Here is a 27,600-nt window from a genome sequence, read left to right as displayed (position 1 = left end):
TTCTTAACTTTTGTTCCCTCATCTTTTCTTTTCTAAACCAAATATAATAAGACCAATAAAAAATATCATATAAATTAAAAAAATTAAACATTTATGATAGTGTGACCAACCCCTTTCCTTTATTATGATTGATACTTTAATATGGAACAAATATTCTCCCTGTTAATGAAGAAGTAAATACTTACTTTTACTCATATTTTTAATGACATAAATACAATTTTACGATAAAGAAAACAATAAAAGTATTATTACATATCGTGTTTTATGTGTTATTGTGTGACATTTGCTACATTATCTTGCTTGATTTTTAGTATTTTAAATGAATCATAGACATGAGAGTTGAAACACAAACACAAGATCTTTGTCCAAATCTACAATGCAGAAATCTGGCTATGGCTCCGATGGAATATACAAATCAGTGAGACCTGAAATTACTCTCCCTAACACCCATTCTCTCGTTCATCATCTCTTCACTAAAGTTTCTTCTTTTCCTTCCAAACTTGCTCTCATTGATGCTGATTCTAACCTCACTCTCACCTTTTCCGAACTCAAATCCTTAACTGTTAAACTCTCTCATGCTTTCATTCACTTAGGCCTCAACAAAAACGACGTCGTTCTCTTCCTTGCTCCTAACTCCATCTACTACCCTGTTATCTTTCTTGCTGTTACCGCTATCGGAGCCATAGCCTCCACCGTTAACCCAACCTACACCAACGTTGAAGTTTCCAAGCAAGTTAAGGACTCAAACCCTAAGCTTATTATCACAGTGAGTGAATTGTTGGATAAAGTTCAAAATTTGAACCTACCCACTGTGATTATTGGTTCACATAATGGTGGGTCGAGTTCAAAGATTATTTCTTTGGAACAATTGCTTGATGGGTCTGATTACCCGACAGAGTTTCCGACCAATGTTAACGTTAAACAAAGCGACACGGCGGCGTTGTTGTACTCTTCCGGCACCACCGGTGTAAGCAAGGGTGTGGTTCTGACTCACGGGAATTTCATTGCAGCGTCGGTTATGATGGGACTGGATGATGAACTAGCGGGTCGAATGCATGATGTGTTTTTATGTGTTCTTCCAATGTTTCATGTTTTTGGGTTAGCAGTGATAACATATTCGCAGCTTCAAAGAGGGAATTGTGTAGTGTCTTTGAAAAGGTTTGAGTTTGAATTAGTTTTGAAAACAATAGAGAAGTATAGAGTAACACATTTGTGGGTTGTGCCTCCTATTATAATTGCTTTGGCCAAACATGCTTTGGTTGATAAGTATGATCTTAAGTCATTGATTCATATTGGTTCTGGTGCTGCTCCTCTTGGCAAAGAGTTGATGCATGAATGTGCCTCACGTTTCCCTCAGGCTACTGTTTGTCAGGTAATTATTTATCGTAAGTAATTAATCATTTTCGAGGTTGGTGACTGACCAACCCAAAAAGTTCAACATTAATTTAATCCTAAAAGTAAAAGGACTAGTTACTTTCAAATGAAGATTATATATCCTTTTTATGTTTTATGTTTGTCTCAATATAATTAAAAATTGACATTTTGTTAAAAGTCAAAATTATAAGAACATAGAATATTTTTTTATATATTATTTATTATAATTTGATTAGCTTCAAACATGAAAACGTGAATTTTGTAGTTGCAAATTTTTTTCTGTTACTTCCCTCAACTGTGTCATTGTCTTACCTGAATGTTTGGCTAATTGGTTTGGTGGGGATAACAGTTATTATTCCACCATGTGTCCTAATCATGTGCCATGCTTCTTAATTGATTATTTAATTTAAATATCCAACAATTATTGATCAATTGTGGTGTATGATATATACTTGTTATGAGTTAGAATTAGCTGCTACATATATGAACAAATTCAGGACTAAGATGTGAATGAATCATAATTCTAGGCCTTGATAGTCTATTTAGTCCCTGAGTATGCCATGGTTTGTTATTTTATCTGTTGCATTCTTGGTTGTTTGTGGTTTCAGGGGTATGGTATGACTGAAACTAGTGGGGCTATTTCTGTGGAGAATCCAAGGACAGGGGTTCGGAATACTGGCTCAGCAGGAATCCTTATTTCCGGGGTCGAAGCTCAAATCGTCAGTGTCGATACGTTGAAGCCTCTCCCTCCTACACAGGTGGGAGAGATATGGGTTCGCGGTCCTAATATGATGCAAGGTATCAAAACTCGGGAGCACATTTGCTGTCCTACAAATTGTGTCATTGTATGTACCACCAATCACAGCTGATGACACATGCAGTGACAAACCTTGTGGGACAGCTGATGTGTACCTATCAAACTCCTACTTTAAGAAGTGATGATAGGTGGTTGTAAAAAAACAAACACATTTATGTTCTGATATAAACTATAAAGATAGAGGGACAAGTAACCTTTAACTAACTTAGAATGTCATAGAGGTTTGGGTAAGGTTGTCAAGTTTTACTCACTTGAAGCATAACTGCTTAAACCATATATTCATGTAACTAAATTCCCTAGGACAAAAATGTAGGTTGATCCATTTGGCAAGGATTTCAGTTACCCTTAAGTAACATCTTAGGTTGGGGTTTTGAATTGAAAAAATAGGTTTGCCCCATTCAATTGGTCTACTCGGCTCAACTCGGATTATTCGGGGTATAGTGTGATTTCTGGATACTAAGAGTCTAACAAAAGATCATGAATTTAAGTTAGCGCAGCCTTGACGAAATTCAACCTATATTGAGAAGTAATTTTCTTTTTAAACACAACTAGTTGTATTGCTGCAATGAGAGTTCCTCTGTGAATGAGATTACTGCAATGAGATTTCCTCTGTTAATATGGTCGATTCAAGACTCCGATCATCTTTACTTCATATGCAGTTTAGCATTAATTTGTTCTTAGGAAACTATTTTCCTGATGCAATTTTGTGTATAACTATTTCAAACATTTTCAGGTTATCACAACAATCCAGAGGCCACAAGATCGACCATAGATGAAAAGGGGTGGCTACATACAGGAGATCTCGGATATTTCGATGAGGATGGGAATCTTTATGTCGTTGACCGTATCAAGGAACTGATCAAGTATAAAGGTTTTCAGGTATATGCAATCCACTTTCATGTCAATGTCGAATGTGAAATTTGTTCTGCAAGCCATAGACACATGCATGATCACATAGGACTATTGTTGAGATGCATTAAACATATGTTCTTATGTTCCAATCTTAAATTGTGTTAATAGATCAGGTGTAGTGATTTCAGTCCATAATAGCGTATGCTGCTTCGATAGCTTAACTATGAACATTTGCGATTCGCGATCGGGTGTTCCATCTTACAAAATTATGTACTACTACTGACCTCATTGTTCTAACTAGGTTGCACCAGCGGAACTTGAAGGGCTTCTTGTTTCTCACCCAGAAATACTCGATGCTGTTGTCGTCCCGTAAGTACTACATACACAATCTTTATTCGATTTTACCATAAAAAAGAGATACATTTTATGTTATCTTGTAGATTTCCTGATGCTGAGGCTGGCGAGATTCCGATTGCATATGTTGTTCGATCACCCAGCAGTTCAATTACTGGGGAAGATATTCAGAAGTTTATTGCTAAACAGGTAAGAGATTGATAAAGAACAAGCTTGGTCTTTGACTTGTATTCATGAAAATATGAGATGTTTGGAAGTGTTTGTTAAAAAGCGACTTTTTTGTACTATCAATGGTATTATTCACTCAGCTTTCTGAGTAAAGAACTAACTCATTTTGGTTTCGTGACTGCCTCTCTCAACAACTGTCGCATAAAATGCGGCATTTGTTATGTATACCCATTTGAATTTTGAACCATTGACACTGATTGTTGTATTTGTTTGTAGGTTGCACCATATAAAAGATTGAGAAGGGTGACATTCATCAACTCTGTTCCTAAGACAGCATCAGGAAAAATTCTCAGAAGAGAGCTTATTGACAAAGCAAGATCCAAAATATAATATTACGATTAGAAATAAAATAAAAACCATGTTTGGTTGTATAATTTATCTTTAAAGTTGATATTTATGATTTTCAATAACTAATAAATTATTGAGGAAGGAAAACATGATTCTTTTTTTATGGACCAATTTTGAATAATATTTTTCTTATGAGAAATTATAGCTAGTGTATGTCAAAATAGATCTAAATTGTTTTCTTTATCTTTTTACCAATAAGGTGCTGGTCCAATAATTTAAAGCCCATTGCATTCTTATTTATCGTATTTGCCAAAAGTAATATTCAATTCTTATGAGTGACAATTATTTGGTGTAACAATCATATATCTTGAAAGAGATTAATTTCATTATTTTATTAGTAAGGAGTTAACCAGACTCTTCTTGGTATGGTCATATATTTATGTATAAGCATAAGTTGTTTTAAATTGTGTCACAAATCTTGTTCCGAATAAATGATATTGAAGTAAAAAGAAAAAAACAATAAACATTTAACTTTGAACTAATAACATATTTTTATTAGTATGAGACATAGTTTAAGACACTATTTAAAATAACAAATCTTTGTCCGTATTTTATTACATTATACTATGCTCCTTGGTGCCCAAGCCGGCCTATGTTTAGGGATGGGCTAAGGTGTTTTGTCGGTCCGTATCAGTACTAGAACCATTTCTTATGGAAACAATTTGGTGATCTAGTAATGTAAAATGTTGATAGATTATAGGATGATTAAAAAGTTAAAGATTCGATTCATGAGAGCGACACTTATTGGAGAGATAACTACATATTCTGAAAATATTTAATTCCTTACGTAAAAGGTTGAGGAATATTTTTAATAGTATCAAAAGAAAACAGTCATTTCTTATTAATAAAAAATAACATAATCTTATCCGAGGCTGCTCTTTTAACTAGTGTTTTTTAATATACAAAATTCAAATTCAGATGTTGTTTAAAGGGAATAAACATTTACCACTCGTTTATGTTCCAGTGGTGAATTTTATTTTACAAATAGTTATAAAGTAGGTAGGGGGAAATGATGTGAAAATATATCAACCTACCATGTATTTAATACTTTGATATGATATTTGTGATATTTACTATATATTAGGCAAAGTCAATGAATGCTATTTAACACTTCTGAAATATTTCTTTTTTAATTACTATTCCCTGTCAATTTGTGATTAATAAGAAAATAATTGATTATCTAAATCTCATTCTATTCCCATCTGTAGACTTTTTTATTTATAGTACCAAAGATATCCCTTACTCATAAAGGATAAAAATCTAACCCTTAACATTTATATTATCTTAGGATACATTATATCACTAAACTAATAACCGGTTAGTCCATTTGTAGATTTCGAAAGAAAGCCATGAATCTGGAGATTCATGCTACCTTTCCCACGTATTTTGATCGGCAATTATTAGTATGTTAGTATTTTGTTATGGATAAGACTTCATCCTCAACCTCATTCACCCTAACCATTAAACCACTTTATGACTCTCATTTTTTATTGATGATGGGACTCGAACTCACAACCTCCTACACTCCATTTCTTAAGTCCACTATCTTCACCCACATGTTACAAAACCCAACAAAGATCTATGAAAAAGAACTTAATCATTTTACTTGACCAGACATAGCAACCTAAAACTACTATCATCCGGAAAACATTTTAGGATTCCATTATTTCCTTTTCATGAAAATATCAAAAGTAGAGTACTGCTTTTACAAAGCTAGCTTTTATCTTGTGTCACTTTCTTCAGTATTATGCTTTTAGAATGGGAAGAAAGAGAAGAAGAAAAACCAAAAATAAAATATCTCAAGTTCTGCATTATGCATATAAAATCTGGTGAATCATTGCAAAAAAAAAACCTTTCAGCAACCATAAGCCTTTTATGATCATAATTTGACAAGTTAAATAAGTTCTTTAAAACAGTTTTAGTTGTTTCAATGGGAATACTTCATCTACTTTAATTAATTCTACATTTTTTTCCAAATGTCTTGGCTATATTCAAATAACAAGCAATCTAAATAACAATTTTGACCGAGTCGGAAACATGCAGCTAACTCTTTCAGTGATTATTTTTTCTATCATAAGACTCGAACCCAAACCTTGTTTAAGAGGAATCAAATATGTACTACTTGAGCCAACACTCGTTAGTATAATTACATATATTAATAATAGATGACTTAACCTCTAACATTATATCACACCTTAATAGTATAAGGCATGTGCCAGTAACATAATAGATTCAGCTCCACCTCCATATTCAGATCTGGATCTGCATAAGCACTGTAATTTATAGATAACAAACCTGTATATATATTGTAGCATATATACATATATATATATATATATATATAGAGAGAGAGAAAGAGAGAGGGAGAAAGAATATGAAGAAGCAAAATAAAGCCCTAGTTTATATATTGAGTAAAGTAATGATAACCAAGATGAGATTCACCTGCAGATGCACCTGCACCTAGTTCTTGGTCTCTTGTACCATGTTTGTATGATAATTATAAACATGAATACGTTATCAGAGAAAACCAAAGTAAAGTGCAGGTGCAAATGCAGATAAAGGCAACATATTGGGGAGAAATCATAAACCATGGCAAGTTAACAATTTTAGTGCTCTTAGCAGCTACCTTTATAGTAAAATATTCCAAGGGCAAGGGTGTGTGTATATATATATATATATACATGAGTTTATACACAGAACCCTAAACAGTATTTTCATCATGTGATTCACTCAAATGAGAAAAGATCTGAGATTAGCTGAAGTGGTCACTATCTAAGTATCTATGCAAAATTGTAGTTTTTTTGTGATAAAAAATCATTTTGAGTAGAAATATAAATATCCAAAAATATAATATAAAAAATGGTTTAATAAAAGGAATAATAACTTTTGTATTTATTTCTTTAATTAGTTTATGAAAGTGTTTCAAATAGCATACCGCTTCACCTTATGCAGACCTAATATTGTAATTGTAGTGACTGCCGCAATCGCATCACATTGCAATTGTGGTGTGATATCGAATCAAAAGATACGACCACAATGGGTCGCAATGCAACCACATCGGACTGCATTTAGGCTGCAACGTAACCGCATCGGACTGCATTTGGGTCGCATCAGGCCTCCATGCAACCGCATTAGGCCGCATCAGTATGAAAAATATTTTTTTACTCACAAATTAATTCACACTACAATGACAATAATCCGCATCACAATAACAGTAATGACAACAATCACATTAAACTCAATCGCAATCACAATTCCGACCACAACCACAATTTAAAATAAATGAAACATACATCTGATCACATCACATGATGGAAAAATAAATGAAACAGTGCATTGCCTGAATAGTATATGTTGGTAGAAATAGTATGATAATTGGATTGAAAAGGAGGTTGGTACGTCTCTATTATTTATTTTTGTTCTGTACTGATATATAAAAAGTGGTCTATGGCCACGTGATACAAACCATCATAGCACGTGAGATTTGATGTCCTAACAAATGGGAGAATGACACATAGAAATAATGGTGTCACACTTCAATTTGATTAGAACTTGATACGTGTATGTATCCCTTTAGCTACTTCTCTTCTTTCTGTTTTTTCAGTCACCTTCAAAACCTTTGTGGCAACAACTAGTCCTACTAGAAATGATTCAATTATTGTAAGTAACATGGGACTGTAACGAATTTCAAAAGATACCTTACAAAAAATGTAAGAAAATATACTTGTTGATACCAAAAAACCTTTATATCTTTTAATTTTATTCATTAGAAAAAAGGGAAAATTAAATTAACTAGCATGTATTAAAATAGTGTCTATTGGTGACTAAAATATATTCAAAATTTATTGTAGAAAATTTAAAAATCTACATTTAAAATTTGAATGTAATATCTATGTAACGATGATGTAAAAATTTACAGATAATTAGTGTATTATCTATTATTTATTTATATTACATTTATTTAAGAATTAATGATAATTAAAAATAAATACTGGAAGATGCACTGATAATATAAAAATTTCTTACAATTTGGCACCTATTTCTCTTAAAATTAAGGTTTATTTAAAATGCAATATTTTAGTTTGCTTAAAACATGTAATATCATAGTATTTATTTCACTGATCTTGTATTTAGGATGTATAGAAGAAAACAACACATTTCCAAAAGATGTCACTCTAACAAAATGCACCCCAAAAATACACAATGCACTATGAGCACCATTTTAAACATTTTCCATAATAATATCAAAGCCTGGAAGTTCTTTTGGTACATTATTGTTTTTAATGGGTACATTATTGTTCTACTCTGAAAGTGAGTGGAACGTACTAAAATGCAGTGGTTATGTAGTTGCCACCAACTCATGCAGCATTTATTGGCATAATTAACTCTATTCATCACATTCAAAAATGTTACTTGTACTATATTCAGCACATGTCAGAGACTTGTCATTTTCGCCCTTATATGCTCTTATTAGGGTAACTTACAATTCATTTTTACTATTCTGCTTTTTTTGTTCATAAATATGTTATCTTCTTATATTGTCTAATTTTATCATTTGTCCTATGTTACTTTTAAAGTGGGTTGAAAACTGTGAATCAATGAATTCATCACGGGTTTGAGATGGATTGGATTGGGATTTTAATCATTTATCAACTAAAATTGTATTAACTTTTTATTATTTAGATCAATGTTTTAAATTGCAGTTCCAATTGTGACTATGGTTATTAGAATGGTAGTAATTGTGATCGTTACGATGTAAATTATTTTGTGAGTAAAAACATATTTTTGATATTGATATGGTCTGATGCGTTTGTGTTATGGGCCAATACGATTTAAATGTGATCTAATGTGGTTGCGTTACAGTCACATCACTCTGATTCAGTATCACACCTATGCATTAATGAATCTTTATATTTTTTTGGGTATTACCAACGTATCATTTCATCCTAAATTAATCACTTTTGAAGTATATTTTTATTCATCTCAATAAGTATCATTTTCAAGAATCAAATATCACACAAATGTCCTTAGTTTATTAGCAATACCAGAAATATTTCAGTTTTTTTGGTGACAGCATAGCAGTTACCAAATACCAATACACCCACTCACTCACACAATTTAACTACCAATTCAACTTAAGTAACTAACTCTCTTTCTCAAACTTAAAATCTTAATCTTAATCCATATGTTAATGCTACAAAAAATTCTCTGATTATCATCACCATGTTGCAACAGCAGAAGAAGAATAAGAAAAACGATACTGAAAACAATAACAACAACAACGATAATAATATTAATAATAATAATAATAATGATAAGAAGAAGAAAGATGAAACAAAGAAAGAAGAAACTCCAATCACTGTGATACTCAAGGTTGATACACATTGCGATACTTGTCGTTCTAAAATCGCGCGTTGTCTTCGTCGTTCTCATGGTATTATTTTCTTCTTTATTCTAATTATTCATTATTATTATTATTATTTTCAATTTCAACTTTTTCTTTTTGTTTTTGTTCTACTAAATTGAAGCATCATCGTCTTCGAACATGAACATGAAATTGAACGTGGTTGTTGTGGAAGGAGAGTGTGGGAAAGTGGAGGCTACTAAATTCACAGAAAAGCTTGCTAATAAGATGAAGAACAAAGTTGATATCATTTCAACTAATCCAAACAAAAATCCATCCAAACCTGAAGAAAACAAATCCAAACAGGTTATACTTTATTTATTTATTTATTTTAAAACATTCCTATAACATATTTTTTATTTTTTAAATTTGATATTTTTTTGTTTAATCGATGCAACAGCCTCCGGTGGTTAATACGGTTGTTCTGAAGGTGGCGATGCACTGCCAAGGATGCATTGAGAGGATTCGCAAAACTGTTTTGAAGACTAAAGGTGCATTTTTTTTATTTCTCCATTTTCTATTTTTTTTGTACTAATGAGGTATATCATGGTTAAGGAATTAATCTCAAGTTTCGCTCTTAGAAATCGAACAGTGATATTTTGGTCATCTCAATAATCTAGCGAGACAACTAGACCAATGCCTTATAATTATTTTTTATTATTTGGTTATTAAGAACATTTATAATGGTGCAACACATTTTTCGTTCTCAAATGAGACTGATTATTTGTTTATATTTTTCAACAACTCAAACAAAAATCAATTCTAATGATACAACTTTATTTACGTTCTTAAATAGACTCCATAATCCTATCCCACATTTGTAGTTCTCTCTTGTAATAATTTTTTCTATTATTTTAATGTTTACTCACAACTTTAAGAAGGTTGCATTGATACAATAGAGTTAATTTAAGTGATTTAGTGAAAAGTGTTGATGTCTTGAAGAGTGGGTTGTTAATATTGTTGATAATTCTATATTTGCTAGTCTCAGATTTAATAGTGTAACTATGAGTTAATTTATGTTGTTATTTATTACTATTTCCGGTTGTGATTATGTTGATGGGTATTGCAGGGGTTCATGACATGACTATAGACAAGGAGAAGGAAACTGTGACAGTGAAAGGAACCATGGAGGTGAAAGCTTTAGTGGGAAATTTGATGGAGAGATTAAAGAAGAAAGTTGAGGTGGTCCCTCCTAAGAAAGAGAAGGAGGAAAATGGTGACAAAAAGGGTGCAAATAATGATAAAGGAGGGAATGGTGACTCCAAGAAGAAGAAAGGTGGTGGTGGTGGTGGTGGAGGTGGTGGAGGTGGTGGAGGTGGTGGAGATAATGTTAAGGATGAGAAGGGAAGTGGTGGTGAAGGCCAGGGGAAAGGGAAGGTAGAGCAAAACAAGGTGGAGCCTTTGGTAACTATACATGATCCAGTTTATGGTTATGGCTATGGCTATGGCTATTATAGCTATGGTGGTGAGTATAACTATGAGCCAGTTTATATGGGGCAGTTGCATGCACCACAGTTTTTCAGTGATGAAAATCCCAATGCTTGCTCCATTATGTGAGGTTATGGACAGATTAGAACAGAGTTTTTCATTTCCTTTTTGCAGTTTTTTTGTGTTTGAAAATGTGAGGATTAGTGCATCATATAAAAAGGGTTTTGTTTTGTGATCAACCATGTTGTTCTGTTCTTCTCATATAGTATTTGATGCATAATGAGTTGATAGAAAACCAACTTTGTTATTGTTAGAATCCTTTGAACCTGGTTAATTACATTGTGTTAGAGACCTAAGTTGAGTAGCCAAGTTGCTAATGCTCTCATAAATTTGATGATTGGAGTTGGGAAGAGCAACTGAAACCCATGGTTGGCCTATAAAGATCATTTATATTAATGGAGAGACAAGTAATACAAAAATCAAAGGAAATAATAATATGATAAGACATTTTTATCCTTTTATATATAATAGAATAATATTTTTATCATTGAAAACACATGTAAAATCAAGTATTTGTCGGGGTGAAAATTAGTCATTTGGCTTATTCATGCTATAGTCCTTAGTTGATTGTCTGTCTTTTCTACAGTATAATTTGTCCTACCGATTGGCCAGGTCCATTGTGAAGGCCAGGTTCGTTAGGTGAGTTTGAACCAATTTGGCTCCTTCCTAATTTTTCACCTCAGGTTCCACTCTCTTCCGGAGTAAGAATAGAGAGCAAGTACCATACAATAATACACAAAATGTAACATGTAATAATATTTTTATTCTTTTGTTTATTATGAAATCACATTTTTGCCATTGAAAATATAAAGAAAAACAATAATTTGTTTCTCGGAAAGGGTCCTCGTGCTTGGTGCATATCCCATTGAGTAATTTGGCATTTTGGGGTGAAATTGTACATTGCATGTGGTCAAATTTGTATTTGGCTTTTCTCTTAGTCTAGTTCTAAGACATGATGATTGCATGAGGTCAAAACCATGTGAGGATAAACAAACAATGAGTGCATATGTGAAACCGTGGCATCACGAATAATCAATTAGAATATGCCTAAGTAATATATACACACAACAATCATGTTATTTGGAAGCAATGAAGTGAAGTATTTGCAATTCTTAGTTACATTTTATATGGTACTGGTATTTCAAAAAGTGTTGTTTATTGGCAACTTATTTGAACTAGTAATGGTGACACCATGGTGCCTTAAACCATATATTCATGTAGGAAAGAAATAAAGTGACCTTTAATCAGAGACTAAAATTTCACCAAAGAGAAGGGACCATACATTATAATTTATCATCTTCATTATGGAACATGATGGAATAAAATGAGATGGAACAAAGTCCTTTATTTATTTAAATGCAATCTTCATTCCATTATTTGTAATGAAGAGTGAATATAAATGATAAAGGGCAATAATTTGGGTTTTGGTTCTTCCATTTATTAGTATCATGAATTGTATAACTCTAAAAGAATTTGTTTCATCCTATTATATACTTTATCATTGGGAACATATCTAATGTCTCATAACATTATGTCATTCCATTTGCTAAGAGATATGATTGACCATATATAATAATTATAGTTTTAATTTAAATAATTTTTTTCAATCAATCAGAATTAATAGCATATAGAGTGTGACAGAAGATATGATCCCGTTACCATTCTATGATTATCCAACACTTTGATGATCACTCTTTGCTAATCGATAGCAATGATGTCCTAAATTCTATATGTTTATGAAAGTTTTGAAACATCCCTCTAATTTTTAAGTTGATGTGTAATTTTATGAAGGTTGGTGAAATTCCTTAAACTATTCGTTATCCTTATTGATATGGGTCAATTTAGTAATTGTCGCTCCTAAAAATAAAACTTTTAATTTTTAATCTAATAACAAATTATACAATTAGATCAATATCTCGTTAGTGAAACAATTTTAAATAGAGTAAATTACATTAATACCCCTGAGTTTTAGTGAAATTACACAAACTACCCATCATTTTTTTACACATATGTAAACCTCCCCTAATTTTTATACTTTCATTATACTAACCACCTGCATAAGAAATAAGTGTAATATTTTAAACAAAAATGTGATAAATGCAATTAAATTAAACAAAACATGGGTGGAAACTAGTCCAAATAATATATATGTTAATATTTCTTTATTATTTTTGGTTCGTTATACTATATTATAAGAGCGATTTAAACAATATTTCTTTAGAATTATTGATGTATTTTGTAACAAAAAATAATAAAGATACATTGATTTGTATAATTTTTTAGACTTATCTACGTAATATATCATATTTTGTTTAACTTAATTACATTTATCACATTTTTTGTTTAAAAATTTGTGTAGGTGTAGAAAAGTGAGAGATAATTTATGTAATTTTACTAAAACTCAGGGATGTCAGTATAATTTACTCTTTTAAATATTATTAAGTGGACATTGTTAAAATCTTAAGGAATGTTAGAAAAATAGTTTGAGTAGCTCATCCCAATGATATAGTTGTTCAGAACTTCGGATATTTGGTTTGACCAATTTTAATACTTGACCGGTTCAACATTTATATTGTACGGTTCAGTTTATCGATTTTCTAATCAAACTGACCGGTACGATACACTTTTTACATCATTCGATCATTCGTTGTGCTGGTCTTCTAACTAAGAAACTTGTACACTCTTCCACATTTTCTATTTTACTTCATCTTCTAATATTGTAATGCAAAATTCTGCGTTATTCGGGACACGTGTTTCGCGGAAACCCACAGCTTTATATATTGGAGACATAGTCTCTTCACACTTCAACTACAATCTCGAACCCTAAACCCTTCGCTTCGGTTATTCTCTTCCACCATCTCGAATTTCATATCCAACAAGGTTTGCATCTAACACTTTTGATTTTCCATTTTGTATTGAATTCCTAATTTCATTGTTTATTTGTTGATATGCAGAGATTAAGAATAATATGGTATCTGACGCCAGCAAGAAGAAGGCTGCACAGAAGAAAGCTGCGGCGGCGGCTAAGAGAGGAGGCAAGGCGGCAGCAGCAGCAGCAGCCGCTTCATCTAAGGCGGCGTCTGAGGTTGATAAGATCGCCAATGGAATCGGTGATATTCAGATATCTGATCGGAATTGTACCGGTGTTCTATGCTCGCATCCCCTTTCTAGGGATATTCGGGTTAGTAACATATAATACATCCAAAAAGTGTGTCACTCTGTGTCTTACTTATTCTGATCGGTCAGAAAAATATTTTATTATTAAAATTTTAACTTAAATATATGTTTTCGGACTGATCAGAAGAAGGAACAAACTTTTGTAAAGTAACACACTTTTGTGGGACACTAGATGTGGTTCTCACAATCTTATGATTGAATTCTCAAGTTTATTAACTATTATGATATTGTTATAAATTATTAGTATGATACAAATGTTTGGTTTGCTGTGGTTTTTTTTATTTGGTGTTCCTGTTCTGTTTTGTTCAGTTTGTGCATCATATCTATTATATAGGGAAACATATTTTTAAGAATATTGCATGTATACAACTATTTTCTTAAAATTTTGAAGGCCAATGACCACGGTTGTCACTGTTGGATCCGTCACTAAATGAAGATTTGGCTGAAAGAGAGAAATTGTTTCTTATGAAATGAATATATTGTTTCCGGCTTTCCCTTTTTTGTTACTAACGGTTTTACGCGCCTGCACAGGGAGAGAGAAACTGATTTCTTAAGTAAAGAATCTATTGTTTCTGAAATTGTTATTATAGGAATGAAATACATTTAGTTCTGCCCAAGGTGCGAGTGTGTCTACTTGTTTATTAAGCAATGAATCTGTTGTTTCTGGTATTGTTAGTATTAGACAATTTAAATGCTTTTACTTCCACCTTACGTGTGGCTGTATGTGTGTGGCAAGTTATTACTTTTTATAAAAAAAAAACAGTTAAAAAATGACTTGTATATAACTAGTTTTAAAATTTACTGAGGTGGTGGCCAATGCCCATGGCTCATATTATGATAATCAATGAAATCATGTTGTTATGTATGGCATAATTTCGACTGCAGTTACCAAATTAACTCGCGCTCATTTAACCATGAATTGCTGGATCATCTCATGTGCTGCATTAGATATTTAAATGAAAAAGGTGAGTCGATGAGAGAGCTTTGGGTTGTTGACTTAGGTGAAGGCACATGGAAAACAAAGAATCAGGATGTTTGTCTTCATTTAATGAAAAATAAGTTTTTTTCTGAAGTTATTGGGTTGGGTTTCGTTTAAGATAAGTAAAATATGTTCTCTTTCAGTAATGGGCTGAGCTTTATTTAATCCTTATTTTCTAAGTGGACCTTAACCTTTTTAAATTTAATTACAAATAGTTGGGTCTGAGGCACGGGCTTTCGGTTGGCAACGTCTATAACCTTGTTTTCCTTTCTGCAACCAAATGCCTAATACATGTTTTTTGGTTGATTAGGTAATATTATAATCCAATGCAATAAAATGACTTTTCTTCCATATTAACCATATCTAAATTGCTATTGCCAAGTGACCGGTGTTGTATTAATGTATTTGTTTATGTTGTAATTACAGATAGAGTCTCTCTCAGTTACTTTTCATGGACATGATCTCATAGTTGATTCCGAGTTGGAGCTAAATTATGGAAGGTTTGTCATCTTTACCCATTTGTTCTGAATAGGATGCTATCATTTATGGATGTAATTGTTCTGTTGGTTGTGTTTTCTTCGATTCCCTTTCAGACGTTATGGTTTGCTTGGTTTAAATGGTTGTGGAAAATCTACCCTGCTTACAGCAATAGGTTGCAGAGAGCTTCCCATTCCAGACCACATGGATATATTTCACCTTTCTAGGGAAATTGAAGCCTCTGATATGTCTGCATTGGAGGCTGTCATGAACTGTGATGAGGAAAGGTTGAAATTGGAGCAAGAAGCTGAAGCTTTGGCGGCACAGGTGTGTTTGAGGAATATTGCATTAAAGTTATTTCCCCATTGTTTTATGTTTTCTGATGGCTAGCTCACTTTAATTTGTGTTCCAGGATGATGGGGGTGGTGAAGCTCTTGAGCGGGTTTATGAACGGTTGGAAGCCATGGATGCAGCAACTGCAGAAAAGCGTGCTGCTGAGATCTTATTTGGTCTTGGTTTTGACAAGCAGATGCAGGCAAAGAAGACACGTGATTTTTCTGGTGGCTGGAGAATGAGGATTGCTCTAGCTCGAGCCCTATTTATGAAGCCAACCATTCTTCTACTTGATGAGCCAACCAATCACCTTGGTAATGCTCCTTCATGAAAAAATACTGTTTTGTTTGTGGCTGAATACTCGCTATTATCTTGTCGTATTTTATGCATTGATTGTCGTCAACGGTTTTCTCTGCCAGCTCAGTTGTGATTTTAAAATGAAGGTTCTGTCACTTCTTTGGATTTTTATTAGTTGTTTGAATTGTGCCTATCAAATAAAAATCATGATTATTATTTAGTTCTTTTAGTTTATCCATTAGGTTATCATGATAGTATTTCTTCAATATAATTTAGATGCTTCATATCTTACTGTATCCCAAGGATAGATTTCATAGCCCTCCCCCTGCCCTTATGATGCGTGTATTACCTTTTCATTTGTGGTAGACACATTTCTTATATTTCAACTACTACACATTCATAACAGTGTGCTACTAGTACTTTTAAATGGTATTCCATTCAATATTTACACACTAGACTAGTCTTTAAAATGGTGAAAGAACTTGTTCACAGCTTGATGCTTGCAACATGTGTATATGTTTGTTCTACCATTGATTCTGGAATAACTATTCATCATTTTCTATTAAAAAATATGCTTGCAGATTTGGAAGCCTGTGTATGGTTGGAGGAGAATTTGAAGCATTTTGACCGTATTCTGGTTGTAATTTCACACTCCCAAGATTTCCTTAATGGTGTCTGCACAAATATCATCCACATGCAAAACAAAAAGCTGAAGCTCTACACTGGCAACTATGATCAGTATGTTCAGACACGTTCTGAACTGGAAGAGAACCAGATGAAGCAGTACAAATGGGAGCAGGAGCAGATTTCATCAATGAAGGAATACATTGCTCGATTTGGCCATGGATCAGCAAAACTTGCTCGTCAAGCTCAGAGTAAAGAGAAAACTCTTGCAAAAATGGAGCGGGGTGGTCTTACAGATAAGGTATCAAGGGACAAAGTCTTGGTATTCCGCTTTGTTGATGTAGGAAAACTCCCCCCACCCGTCCTCCAGTTTGTTGAGGTGACATTTGGTTACACTCCCGATAATCTCATCTACAAGAACATTGACTTTGGGGTTGATTTAGACTCTAGGATCGCTCTTGTTGGACCCAATGGAGCCGGGAAGAGTACCTTACTGAAGCTAATGACAGGTGATTTGGTTCCATTAGACGGCATGGTAAAGCGCCATAATCACCTTCGAATTGCACAATATCACCAGCACTTGACCGAAAAGCTTGACATGGAAATGTCCGCTCTCCTGTTTATGATGAGAGAATACCCTGGAAATGAGGAAGAGAAGATGAGAGCAGCAATTGGCAAATTTGGTCTGACCGGTAAAGCACAGGTGATGCCTATGAAGAATTTATCTGATGGGCAGAGGAGCCGGGTGGTATTCGCATGGTTAGCTTATAGACAGCCTCAGATGCTACTATTGGATGAGCCAACTAATCATTTGGATATTGAGACAATTGACTCATTGGCTGAGGCATTGAATGAATGGGATGGTGGCATGGTGCTTGTTAGCCATGATTTTAGGCTCATAAATCAGGTGGCCCATGAGATATGGGTATGTGCTGATCAAAAAGTGACTAAATGGGATGGTGACATTATGGATTTCAAGAAGCATCTAAAGGCAAAGGCTGGTTTATCTGACTGAAGAAGATAGTACTTCAGTAAAATATAACTATGTAAGGATTCCCCTATTATATTATTACCAATATAGGTGAGTGTTTCTGCATGAGGTAGATTTTCCTCTAAGTGATTATAGTGGAGGAGTTATGTGGCAGTGATTCGGTGCAGTAAGAGTGGTCTAAATATTTTAAAGGAGATGGTAATATTTTGTTTTTTTTATTTGTTGTGCTTTTCATATGATTGCATGGGAACATGTTGACCAGAATGATAGATATAAGGGGATATATGTATACTTTAAGATAGTAGATGTTATAGCTAACTGAACATGTAGTTGTAATCAGCTTATTTTATGAATGATATGTAGTACTTGGACATTATATTTACTGCATTACTCTTTTCGTCACCTTTTGGGGTTAGTTCGAGAATTAGGTTTTGGAGGGGGAGGAAGGGAAATGGAAGGCTCGGGAGCAATGAAATTTAATTAGAATCACATGATATATGGATTCAATGGTATACATCACTGCATTATGTGATAAAATATGAATGTTGTGTTTGATAGTTAACATATACTTTATGAATCTCTACAATATAGATCAAAGATGTGATAATGTAAACAAATGTGGGTGAAGAAGCAAGCACCAGTCCATGATACAAATGTGTCAGAATCACTTTTGAGAGATCAAGATAAAGCTATAAACCTCATGTGCTCTTTCATTAGTCAAAGAAAATTTAACAAAACTAGTGTTTTGACAAGAAAAACTCCTCCAAAAAATTATACAGTATATGTGACTGAACAAGGTTCACATTAACATCAACTTGTATTTGTTGTAACCCTATTACACTTGAAACTTTTAAGCACAGATACTTTTCTCCCTATGAAAAAGCATAACAAAATGAACACGAAAATGCGATAACCAACAGCCATAAGAAACAAAACCAACAAATTGTTCCACTTGGAAGTATTGTCAAGGGAGATATTGTACACATTTTGAAGAGCTTGAAACCCAGATATGGTCCTTACCTGCCCTACTGCAAACAAGGTGCCGAGATACTCATTCTCCAATAGCCCCTATGCGATAAAAGACGAGTTAATACTTCGGTTCGGAAAATATTAGATCATCTACAAACATATATCTACTAACCTGAATAGAGTATGTATGAAAGGCGATATAGGACATCGGATACATCCACACTGGTCCAGGCAAAGCATTTCGAATTCTGAAATATCCGGCCGAAAGCATCATGACAACCTGAAATGACATATATACGCATCGGTAGTTAGTTCATGCATTAACCGAGTTCTTAATGCAGTCATAACCATTATGTAAAAACATGGGGTACAACAAGTGGAGCAGCATGTAACTTCAGTTAAAATTCGACATCGAGAATAAATGGATAATGGGACTCACATGTATGCATAACAGTGTCATGACACTACAGAAAACATCTTGCCATAAAGTAGTCACAACTAGCATAATTCCTTCATTCACTAACAGGGTCATGAAAAAATTAAGCACGAAGTACATTAACAAGCTGAACTGATCTTCCAGTCCCACGAGGAAGTAGAAGACTAGACTCGATGAAATCGAGATGAGAAAAAGAAATGGGATGCTGGATAAGAACTGCGCGAGTAAAAATACTAATGTACTGGAATGCTGGTTTGACTCTTCACATGCATATACCTGAAAAATGGCAAACAATTTAATTTCGTTAACATTTTTAAGTATTAGAGTGAAACTGCATCGAATCCATAATCAAATCCTGATAAGAAAAACGATGTCTATTATTATACATTTATGCGTGTAGATTGTATTTTCTGTTTCACTTTCGCTCTTCGAGAGAATCGACTATCAAGTGCTGGTTTCATTACATAGACATTGTTAGTTCTATCACTGTAAAGTGTAAACCCTGTAAAGAAGTTTATAATAGATATGCCTAACAAAGTTTAGGTGACAAAGTATCTATGTCTAGGTTTCTGTTCTAACAGCTTTCATGACGTTCCTAGCCGAATCGAGCTCATCCAATAATTACAATTTTAGATGTATTAATTTCAACTGTGTTGAATTTCATTTAGTGTGCTGCTCTTATGCGCATACTTCACATGTAGACTTAAGCCCCCATCCTTATAAGCCATGTTTTTTCGAATATCGTGAGTTTGGCATCTAATTCTAAATTGTACGCCGTAACTGACTCTAAGCACACAGTTTCCCACTATAAAAGAAGGGCAACACATATTTCAAAGCTTGTAAAGTTATGTGTATCAAATTTTTCACAAGTAAAATCACCGAATAAATTACGGCATAACATTAGGAGATTGAGGTCTAGCCCAATGTATTGTAAAGAAGAAAAATCAAGAATGCGGACAAATCAAAAGTACTTGCCAAATGAGCATATTACACTTCACTGTATGTGTACATCGAAGCAAACAAATAAAGTACCGAGAAGTAACAAAGGAACAAAATTACCTTGATTTCTTTCAAAAGTGCAGGCACTCTAGCAATGCTTAGAAGGGAACAAAATGATACAAATACAAAAATTGCCGCAACTCTTGTCTGCAATATAAGAGAAAATCAAATTTAAGTCATGCACATGAAAATGCAGATATAAACTATTAAGAGATAGCATTTGAATGATAAAATGCAATTGCCATGTCAACACTCACCGCAACAGAAGACAGAGAATGCCCTAAACCGGATAATACAGTACCGATACAGAGCGTGAGTAGTATGTAGAGAATAAGATGAAGCCAGTAATGTTTCCATTCTCTTGACACAACTAACAAGGATCTCCATGTTAAGACTGCTACCCGAGTAGCATTGCTAGCTTTGCCTTTGCTTTTGAGAGCTGGACCTTCCTGGGATATCAAGCATGTTTTGAAATTAGCCGAAAAAAATAACAACCCAACACAGGCTAGCCTTAAATGCAGCATAGGAAAATAAAGCCCGAAATAATTCCACTATAGTGTAGATCTTCTATTCTCTGTATTGAGCTTTCTATGACTAACTGTTACCGAAATTTTCAGTCTACTACCATTAAACATATAATGTTCAAATGATCGGTATCAATAATATGTTAAAATTCAACACAAGATAGCTCTTCATTGGTGATATGAATACGGTATTTGTTAAGGAAAGGACCTATGGTGAAACTTCCGTCCACATTAACAGAAGATCGAGCTCACAATTTTATATATACCTTCTCAGTGAGTTTCAAAATTGTAGTTTCAACGGAAGCTGCATCTGCAGATGACTTATAAGTTGCTTCAAGAGTGCGTATAGCAACAGCAGTGTCCATGTTTACAGAAGAAAAATCTCCATTGTCATCCTATTATGATGATAATGTTAGTAATATAACGTGAAAAAGTCTAGTGTAAAATTAGTAATGCAATGAGCACATCAATCATCAATCGAATGGAAATACTTACCTGCCAATTTTTACACATTGCAATTATCCTGTCAAACTCTGTATTAATTGCACGTAGAAAGTGATCGGAAGGACTTTGCATGATTGGGCAAGGAAATCCAGCATTCGAGAAGTGCTTCACCGACATAAAATTATAGCAGTCAGAAATGAGTATTCTATTACTCGGAAACAAGGTTAGCCAAAAAAATGAATGTTCTTGACTTGGAACAGACGCTACTTCAACTTCCATTGATCACTTTTCAGAAATAAATAGTAACCCTATGAAGCATAAAAGTTAATGCCTAAACCAGATTACTTATCTCATCGCTAATCATATTTTAAGATGGTATACGATTACGAGGTTAGTTACCTGCAAACAAGCTAAAGTTTCTCCAAAGAACAGCGTGTTTCCATTTGATAGCAGACATATACGGTCAAAAAGGCCAAACACTTCAGTGCTGCTCTGATAAATGGTCAAGATAAGAGTGCAGCCAGTACTTGCAAGTCTCTTCAATGTAACCATCATCAGAAGTGCCGAGACACTGTAGAAAAATACATATTTCCAAAAAAGGATGTTGACGAAAATCACTCTGAAGTATGGAATAGAATCACATAACCGATAGGGAATTATTTTCATAAAAGGAATTGAAAATTTTAAAATAAACACCTGTCCAAATGATAAAGAGGTTCATCTATAAATAAGATACGCGGTCTCATAACAAGCTCTCTGGCAATGCTTACAAGCCGTCTCTCTCCACTCGGAAGTCCCTTCATGTAACAATGCCCCCCGATAAGTTTATTTGCATGATCACCTAAGGACATGGCGTGAATAGCATCCTCTACCACACTCTTTTTCTGACAAAAGAAACCGGGAAGTTGAAGTAGGGCCGAATAATACAAAAACTCTCTCACAGTAAGGGATCCAATCAGCGTCGTTTCTCTCTCCACATAACCCTGTAAATTTAGAAAAAATGTCAATATAGTAATATAAGTAGTGCAACAAAAAAATATAAAAACATTTATAAATCAAGTAACGAACAAGCCACATAGATCTAGCCTTATGTAATCACACAAAAACTAAAATAAAAGTATCTCCAATGCAAGTAAACTTCGATAGTTGAGTACAAAGTGCAAACAATCTAATTTGTTAAGAAGTGCACTGATTAACAATGTAAGAATCAGACAAGGAAATGCTTATCTACTTAAGTATTGTAGACATAGTTTTAAACTCACGTCCGTTCTTCAATAAAGATTTTCACTTTATAAGCGATATACAATACGAAAGCATGGTTATGGTGAATACGCAGATTAAGACCACCATATAATACAGACACAATGGAAATTCAAATATTAAACAGCCAATGGAATACCGAACTCACATAAGATCCATAGGCCATGTGTGATGTTCTCCCATTCACAAACACTTCACCATAGACTCTGGCCGAAGGATGCAATCTTCCTGAGGTAAAGAGAAAACTCCTATTTAGATTTGTTTATTAAAATATACATGGGAAGATCGTGAAATGCTTAATAAAAAGACAAAGGAAGGATGCTTCAGGACCTGCAATAGCTCGTAATAAGGTAGATTTCCCTGATTTAGCAGGACCCATAATAACCGTCATTGTTCCAGGTAATGCATAACCATTGGAACTCTTAATAACCTTGTCAGAGTACTTCCTTTTTCCCTTTATTGTAACGGTCAAATCTCTCCAGGCAACAGAAGCCCCTGCAATTTTCCGCGGAATAACTGCACCCTCTGGTAGATGCGGGGATGGCAAAGAGCCGCTGTTGAGCTTCGAGAGAGAAGGGGAAGCTGGTGTTGTTGCAACATGGATGGAGTCACCTCCGTCATCAACTCTAACATCTACATCGGTGTCTTCCCACTCGGGTGAATCCTCAAACGAGATGGGCTGCCTGAGTGAACCAGGTTTACGCAGGTAGAAAAAGTTACTTGATGGCACCCTACTAGCCGGGCTGCTTGCTGACGATGATGAAGACCTATAATTATCTGATTGAGACTGTATTTCCTCCATGATTTTCGATTCCTTTTCCCTTATATCAAGTTTTAACCATCATTTAATAAGTTGTGGCATTCTCCACATAGCAAAACATATCTCTCATATACAACATTCTCTATCCGTAGAGAAAACAATCTATCACTATCGACAGCCTGTCGTATAAATCAAAAATGAAAATTAAAAAATGAAGAAAATTTTCGTGACAAAATTTAAGGCCAGGTTACAACTTTCATCTAACATCATTTACGAAAAGAACACAGACACCACAATGCATTCAACCAAGGAGTCTCTATTAACATTAATTAACCAATGATGCTAAGGAACAAAACCATTAAAAATTAACATTTATATCAGTTGTAATAATATCATACCCTTATCTGAAAACAGCATCACAAGCACCTTAAGAACTATGTATAACTTTAGTTAAAATGCAAAACACATTGAATAATAACAATAATAGGAAAAATGGAACCTTTAAGCTAAACCAAGGGGGAAACAGCATAATGCCATATCCTTAAAACAAGTAAGAGGGGCATCAAAGGAGATTCCAGCAGAAAATGCAAGCATACAATATTCTTAAAAAACCAATGGAACAAGTAACTTAAAAATCAAAGCTTTTGTACCTAGGACTTCACAATAAGACTACCCTGCACTAAAACTGAACTTCACTATTCATTCATCATAGTAAACTGAAGAACTAAAGATAACCCAGAAAAGCTTGAACTTAAACTAAGGCAAATGATGTTGAAAGTTTCCAACTTTGGAAAGGAAAGAGGAGAAACGACAAGGGGACATGGCTGGATCTACATAGAGCAATGAGTTTGAAGAGTGAAGAAAGTACCCAAGTGAAGAGAGAGAGAGAGAGAGAACTCAGGTGAGTGTAATAAAAGTGTCTTATTCAATGGTTTCTTTTTTCTTAATTTTTTTATAACCGAAGTATCTCTCAAGCTTTTCTAACAAATGTTGTTGTCAATATTTGTAACAAATATTACATGGACCATAACTTCAAAATATTAATTCCTATTTCTAATTAAATGTGAATTTTTAATTCATGTGATACATAAATGGGGATTAATCTCCATTCCAATATTTGATTAGTATATTTTTTTTAGAGATAACTGGAATTTATATTACAAAGCGTTGGTCTAATAGTATAAGGTCTCATTCGATTTCAAGATAATTAAAAGGTTAATGATTTAATTCTTAGAGTGATACTTATTCAGAGTAGCAATCATGTATATTGAAAAAGATTAGTTTCTTCCTCGTAGATATTACCAAAAAAACATTTCTTATTTTTATCATTTTAAACTTGCATCTCACTTTAATTAATATATGTGTTATCTCTCTCTTTTTCTTTCTATTGTTCCTCTTCTTTCATCTTTGTCTTTTCTTTTAGGGTTATGTACACTTTAAACATGTGGTTTGGTCCAAAAACCTATTATCCTTGTGTTTTTTTTATGTTGACACTTTGCTCCTTGTGCTTCTTAGGGTTCCACCAAACTACCACTTTTCCTTTTTCTGCCATTAATCTTCTCTAACATGTATGGATGGAAACTTCCTTCTCTACAAAAACAATGTATGCCCAAGAAAATGGAACACTCATAGTTTTTTTATCAACCAAAAAAGATTTTTATTGATATGATATGATACTAATTCAGAACTCTCATAATCATAAAACCCATCTACTATAGCTCGGCCCAATTTGATTTTTTTGCATGTTTTTTGTATTATCAATGTATCTTCTCACTTTTTAATTAAGGAACTAATTCATTATGTGTTTTATCATGTATAAAAGAATTGCAATCAACTTTTTCTAACCTAAATTAAAATCTGTTAAAAAAATTGTCTACTTTATTTATTAAAGACGTATCCTTGAAGATAGTGATAGTGTTGCTTACTTATGACTTCAAAGTTATAGATTTGAATCTTAAAAGTTATCTCCCCACTTACTATACTTTTATCTTTTTACCACCACATTAAATAAGAGACTTGTATATTAGATTATTTTTTAAATTGTAAAGATGGTTTAACTAAAAATTATTTTCCATTACTACCATCCATAGCAACTACATGCTAATAAAATTGGATAAAGATCTTTTCTATTACTGAAGAGATAAGTAATAAAAAAAACAAATAACATTTTTATTAATAAAAATAAAATAAAAAATATTCGATAATATAGAGGATTCTTGTTCAACCAACCGTTCATCCATATGCTTATTGTATTGAGTCAAAATAAAATAATATTATACTAATAAATGAAAATGTTATTTCTTTCAAACATGTACAAAACTTTCATAATTTATATAAATATATTACACCATATATCTCTATCTAGAAATGTGAGTATAATTATAATGATCTCATTTGAAGGAAGGTGAATAAAATATTTAAAACATTAAAGATAAGAGATAATAAATATAATGGTTAAACATGAATTATGGATACGATAATATTTGCTACATATCGGTGTATATCAATATCGGGATAATAGTATACCAGTAATACAATTCTCTTATTTAGAAATGAAATGAAATGACCCACTTAAGATCCTCACATATACTAGATGATCCATTATTAGTGGAATGTCTAGTACGGATAAGATAATAACCGACTTAAAATCCTCTCCTATACTGAATGATATTGGATGATCCATTACAGGATTTTTCAGTGGAGTGTCTAGTACGGATGAGATAATGACCGATCACATAATTAATGTTTTTCCAACCAATATTTTTTCAACTTGCCATTGTCCCTTTATATAATTGTGTACCAAACTTCATCTAGTGTTTCGGGTTGATCTTAAACGTTAAACTTCCTCTATATATATATCTTATAAAATATGTGTTTCTCAATACTTTACTCTACTCTATTTCATGCTTTTGTATATGAAAATATTTGTATTATTATTTCTTTCGAGCTCTTTTTCCCTTCTCCTTCATATATTACTGATGGGTTTTGATTCTTATCTGCTTTTTCTCTTCTAATTCCTTCTCAGAAAATTATTTTCCATAATTATCTACGTCATGTATCCAATAGCTATATACTTTATACAATTATCTCAAATACATGTTTATTATATACATACACATATACATTTATATATTTGTCCTCTCCCTCTAGTGTTTTCTGGAATTGTCACTAGGGTTGGAGTGTAAACTTGTAGATTTTGAAGGGTGATTAGTTGGCTTTGAATCTCAGTTGAATCAGTTTTCTTCAATCTTTGAAGGTTCTCTAAAACTACGTGCTTCTGTTGTTCTTTATTGCACAAGTTGAGTTTTGTTTTTCTGTTTGAAAATGAGGGTTTTGGCTATTTTTTGTTGTTAAAGTGTGAGAAAGAATTCATCATATGGGTATACTTTAGAGCTTATTCAAGTATGAAATCTCACATCGGATATACAGATAGGAGTGAAAGAGTTTACAAAGAGAAAAGGCTCATATGGGTATACTTTAGAGTTTGTTCAAAACTAGTGGTTGGAGACTCTACGGGTCGCTGTGATTCTTTTCGGACGCATAACATCAAGCCTCGTGTGCCAGCGTAATCTAACGAATGGCAACAAGCCACGTAATCTAGTCCTCGTGGCATTGTTTCTACTCCACAATTAAAATCTCAATTTCACTTGTCCATAGCTCTATCATTCATTTCTTTTCAATTCCATGAGATTGGTCTTCACTCTTTGAATAAGCTATAAGACTTTTTAGTCATATAAACACTCTTTCCACTATAGAAGCTAGCTACAGTTGCATGGATAGATTCACAGTCGTTGTTTGCTGATGTAGCATCATCAAGATTCACATGTAAATGCTGGTGGATGGTACTCTTACGTGTTAACGTTTGGGCTCTGGCTCTGATATCATGTTAAAGTTTCATATCGAAATTAATTGGCAATGAGATGAGTAGTCCAACAAGTATTTAAACAATTCCCGAGACAATAACATAAACGATGTAGGACTTACTTTCCAACATTATGCAATGCAAGTGCTCTTCCAATCCATTGGCTTGCTTGAAGTGAGAATCTTGATGATGCTGCATCGGCCATACATGACTTTAAAGTGTTTTAGAACTAGTTTAACACCAAGAAGTGAGAATCTTTATATATAGTTCATAACTATTTTACCAGCTCCAAATGCACGTTCAAGAGTCACAAACCACTGAAGTAGGAGTGTGCACAATATTGCTCAAAGCTTCAGAATTGAGATGCTTTCTTCAGAGTGAAATTTTACAAATAAGGTAACACTTTCTGATGTCCTTCTTTTAGTTTTTGTCATCACTCATGGGGTGGTTTCATATTTTGTTTTCAATATTTTGAAGTGCAAATTTTTTATTTGGCACATTAACAAATGATGGGATTCACGTGCTTCATGGTTTTAATATTATTAGGACATGTTAAGGATTTAAAATAGAACTTCGTTTTTATAAAAATAAAATAAATAAATA

General features: G+C 33.4%; 4 protein-coding genes across 5 annotated transcripts; 3 read left to right on the top strand and 1 right to left on the bottom strand.

Moving 5' to 3' along the window:
* On the top strand, window positions 360–4,077 carry LOC109342759 (4-coumarate--CoA ligase-like 7). Its single transcript, XM_019580746.1, has 6 exons — window positions 360–1,372; window positions 1,983–2,172; window positions 2,925–3,070; window positions 3,345–3,412; window positions 3,484–3,586; window positions 3,842–4,077. The coding sequence occupies exons 1-6, from the start codon at window positions 377–379 to the stop codon at window positions 3,953–3,955; spliced, it is 1,617 nt and encodes a 538-aa protein (XP_019436291.1). The 5' UTR covers window positions 360–376; the 3' UTR covers window positions 3,956–4,077.
* LOC109342502 (heavy metal-associated isoprenylated plant protein 3-like) lies at window positions 9,277–11,069 on the top strand. The gene is made up of 4 exons (XM_019580477.1): window positions 9,277–9,407; window positions 9,502–9,683; window positions 9,778–9,868; window positions 10,447–11,069. Exons 2-4 carry the CDS (start codon window positions 9,519–9,521, stop codon window positions 10,932–10,934), a joined length of 744 nt encoding a protein of 247 aa, XP_019436022.1. The 5' UTR covers window positions 9,277–9,407; window positions 9,502–9,518; the 3' UTR covers window positions 10,935–11,069.
* LOC109342758 (ABC transporter F family member 1-like) lies at window positions 13,632–18,125 on the top strand. The gene is made up of 6 exons (XM_019580745.1): window positions 13,632–13,745; window positions 13,820–14,046; window positions 15,448–15,521; window positions 15,615–15,825; window positions 15,911–16,145; window positions 16,710–18,125. The coding sequence occupies exons 2-6, from the start codon at window positions 13,834–13,836 to the stop codon at window positions 17,765–17,767; spliced, it is 1,791 nt and encodes a 596-aa protein (XP_019436290.1). The 5' UTR covers window positions 13,632–13,745; window positions 13,820–13,833; the 3' UTR covers window positions 17,768–18,125.
* On the bottom strand, window positions 18,428–24,058 carry LOC109342757 (ABC transporter G family member 3-like). 2 transcript variants are annotated; one of them, XM_019580744.1, is made up of 12 exons: window positions 23,962–24,058; window positions 22,706–23,198; window positions 22,524–22,603; window positions 21,812–22,098; window positions 21,515–21,686; window positions 21,167–21,280; window positions 20,938–21,066; window positions 20,405–20,596; window positions 20,208–20,294; window positions 19,152–19,424; window positions 18,885–18,992; window positions 18,428–18,811 (listed from the first exon to the last, which is right to left on the bottom strand). In XM_019580744.1, the coding sequence occupies exons 2-12, from the start codon at window positions 23,175–23,177 to the stop codon at window positions 18,554–18,556; spliced, it is 2,172 nt and encodes a 723-aa protein (XP_019436289.1). In that variant the 5' UTR covers window positions 23,178–23,198; window positions 23,962–24,058; the 3' UTR covers window positions 18,428–18,553. The 2 variants fall into 2 exon arrangements, with proteins under 2 accessions (XP_019436289.1, XP_019436288.1); XM_019580743.1 differs by having other exon boundaries at window positions 22,706–23,252; window positions 23,960–24,057.

The sequence above is a fragment of the Lupinus angustifolius genome, chromosome LG03, assembly GCF_001865875.1.
Source record: "Lupinus angustifolius cultivar Tanjil chromosome LG03, LupAngTanjil_v1.0, whole genome shotgun sequence".
Taxonomy (NCBI): Eukaryota; Viridiplantae; Streptophyta; class Magnoliopsida; order Fabales; family Fabaceae; genus Lupinus; species Lupinus angustifolius.
Note: the sequence above shows the minus strand (reverse complement) of the source record. Positions and strands in the feature narration are given on the sequence as shown.

Bases quoted from the DNA above. Each gene is read 5' to 3' on its own strand.
- LOC109342757 (XM_019580744.1), bottom strand. From the start codon at position 23,177: ATGGAGGAAATACAGTCTCAATCAGATAATTATAGGTCTTCATCATCG. The intron at 20,597-20,937 runs GTATATATAAAA...TTGATATCCCAG, and splicing joins TTTTGAAACTCACTGAGAAG to GAAGGTCCAGCTCTCAAAAG. The intron at 18,993-19,151 runs GTGAGTCCCATT...ATGTCATTTCAG, and splicing joins TGACACTGTTATGCATACAT to GTTGTCATGATGCTTTCGGC.
- LOC109342759 (XM_019580746.1), top strand. From the start codon at position 377: ATGCAGAAATCTGGCTATGGCTCCGATGGAATATACAAATCAGTGAGA. The intron at 2,173-2,924 runs GTATCAAAACTC...AAACATTTTCAG, and splicing joins CGGTCCTAATATGATGCAAG to GTTATCACAACAATCCAGAG. The intron at 3,587-3,841 runs GTAAGAGATTGA...ATTTGTTTGTAG, and splicing joins AGAAGTTTATTGCTAAACAG to GTTGCACCATATAAAAGATT.
- LOC109342502 (XM_019580477.1), top strand. From the start codon at position 9,519: ATGAACATGAAATTGAACGTGGTTGTTGTGGAAGGAGAGTGTGGGAAA. The intron at 9,684-9,777 runs GTTATACTTTAT...TCGATGCAACAG, and splicing joins AAGAAAACAAATCCAAACAG to CCTCCGGTGGTTAATACGGT. The intron at 9,869-10,446 runs GTGCATTTTTTT...TGGGTATTGCAG, and splicing joins AACTGTTTTGAAGACTAAAG to GGGTTCATGACATGACTATA.
- LOC109342758 (XM_019580745.1), top strand. From the start codon at position 13,834: ATGGTATCTGACGCCAGCAAGAAGAAGGCTGCACAGAAGAAAGCTGCG. The intron at 15,522-15,614 runs GTTTGTCATCTT...ATTCCCTTTCAG, and splicing joins TTGGAGCTAAATTATGGAAG to ACGTTATGGTTTGCTTGGTT. The intron at 16,146-16,709 runs GTAATGCTCCTT...ATATGCTTGCAG, and splicing joins TGAGCCAACCAATCACCTTG to ATTTGGAAGCCTGTGTATGG.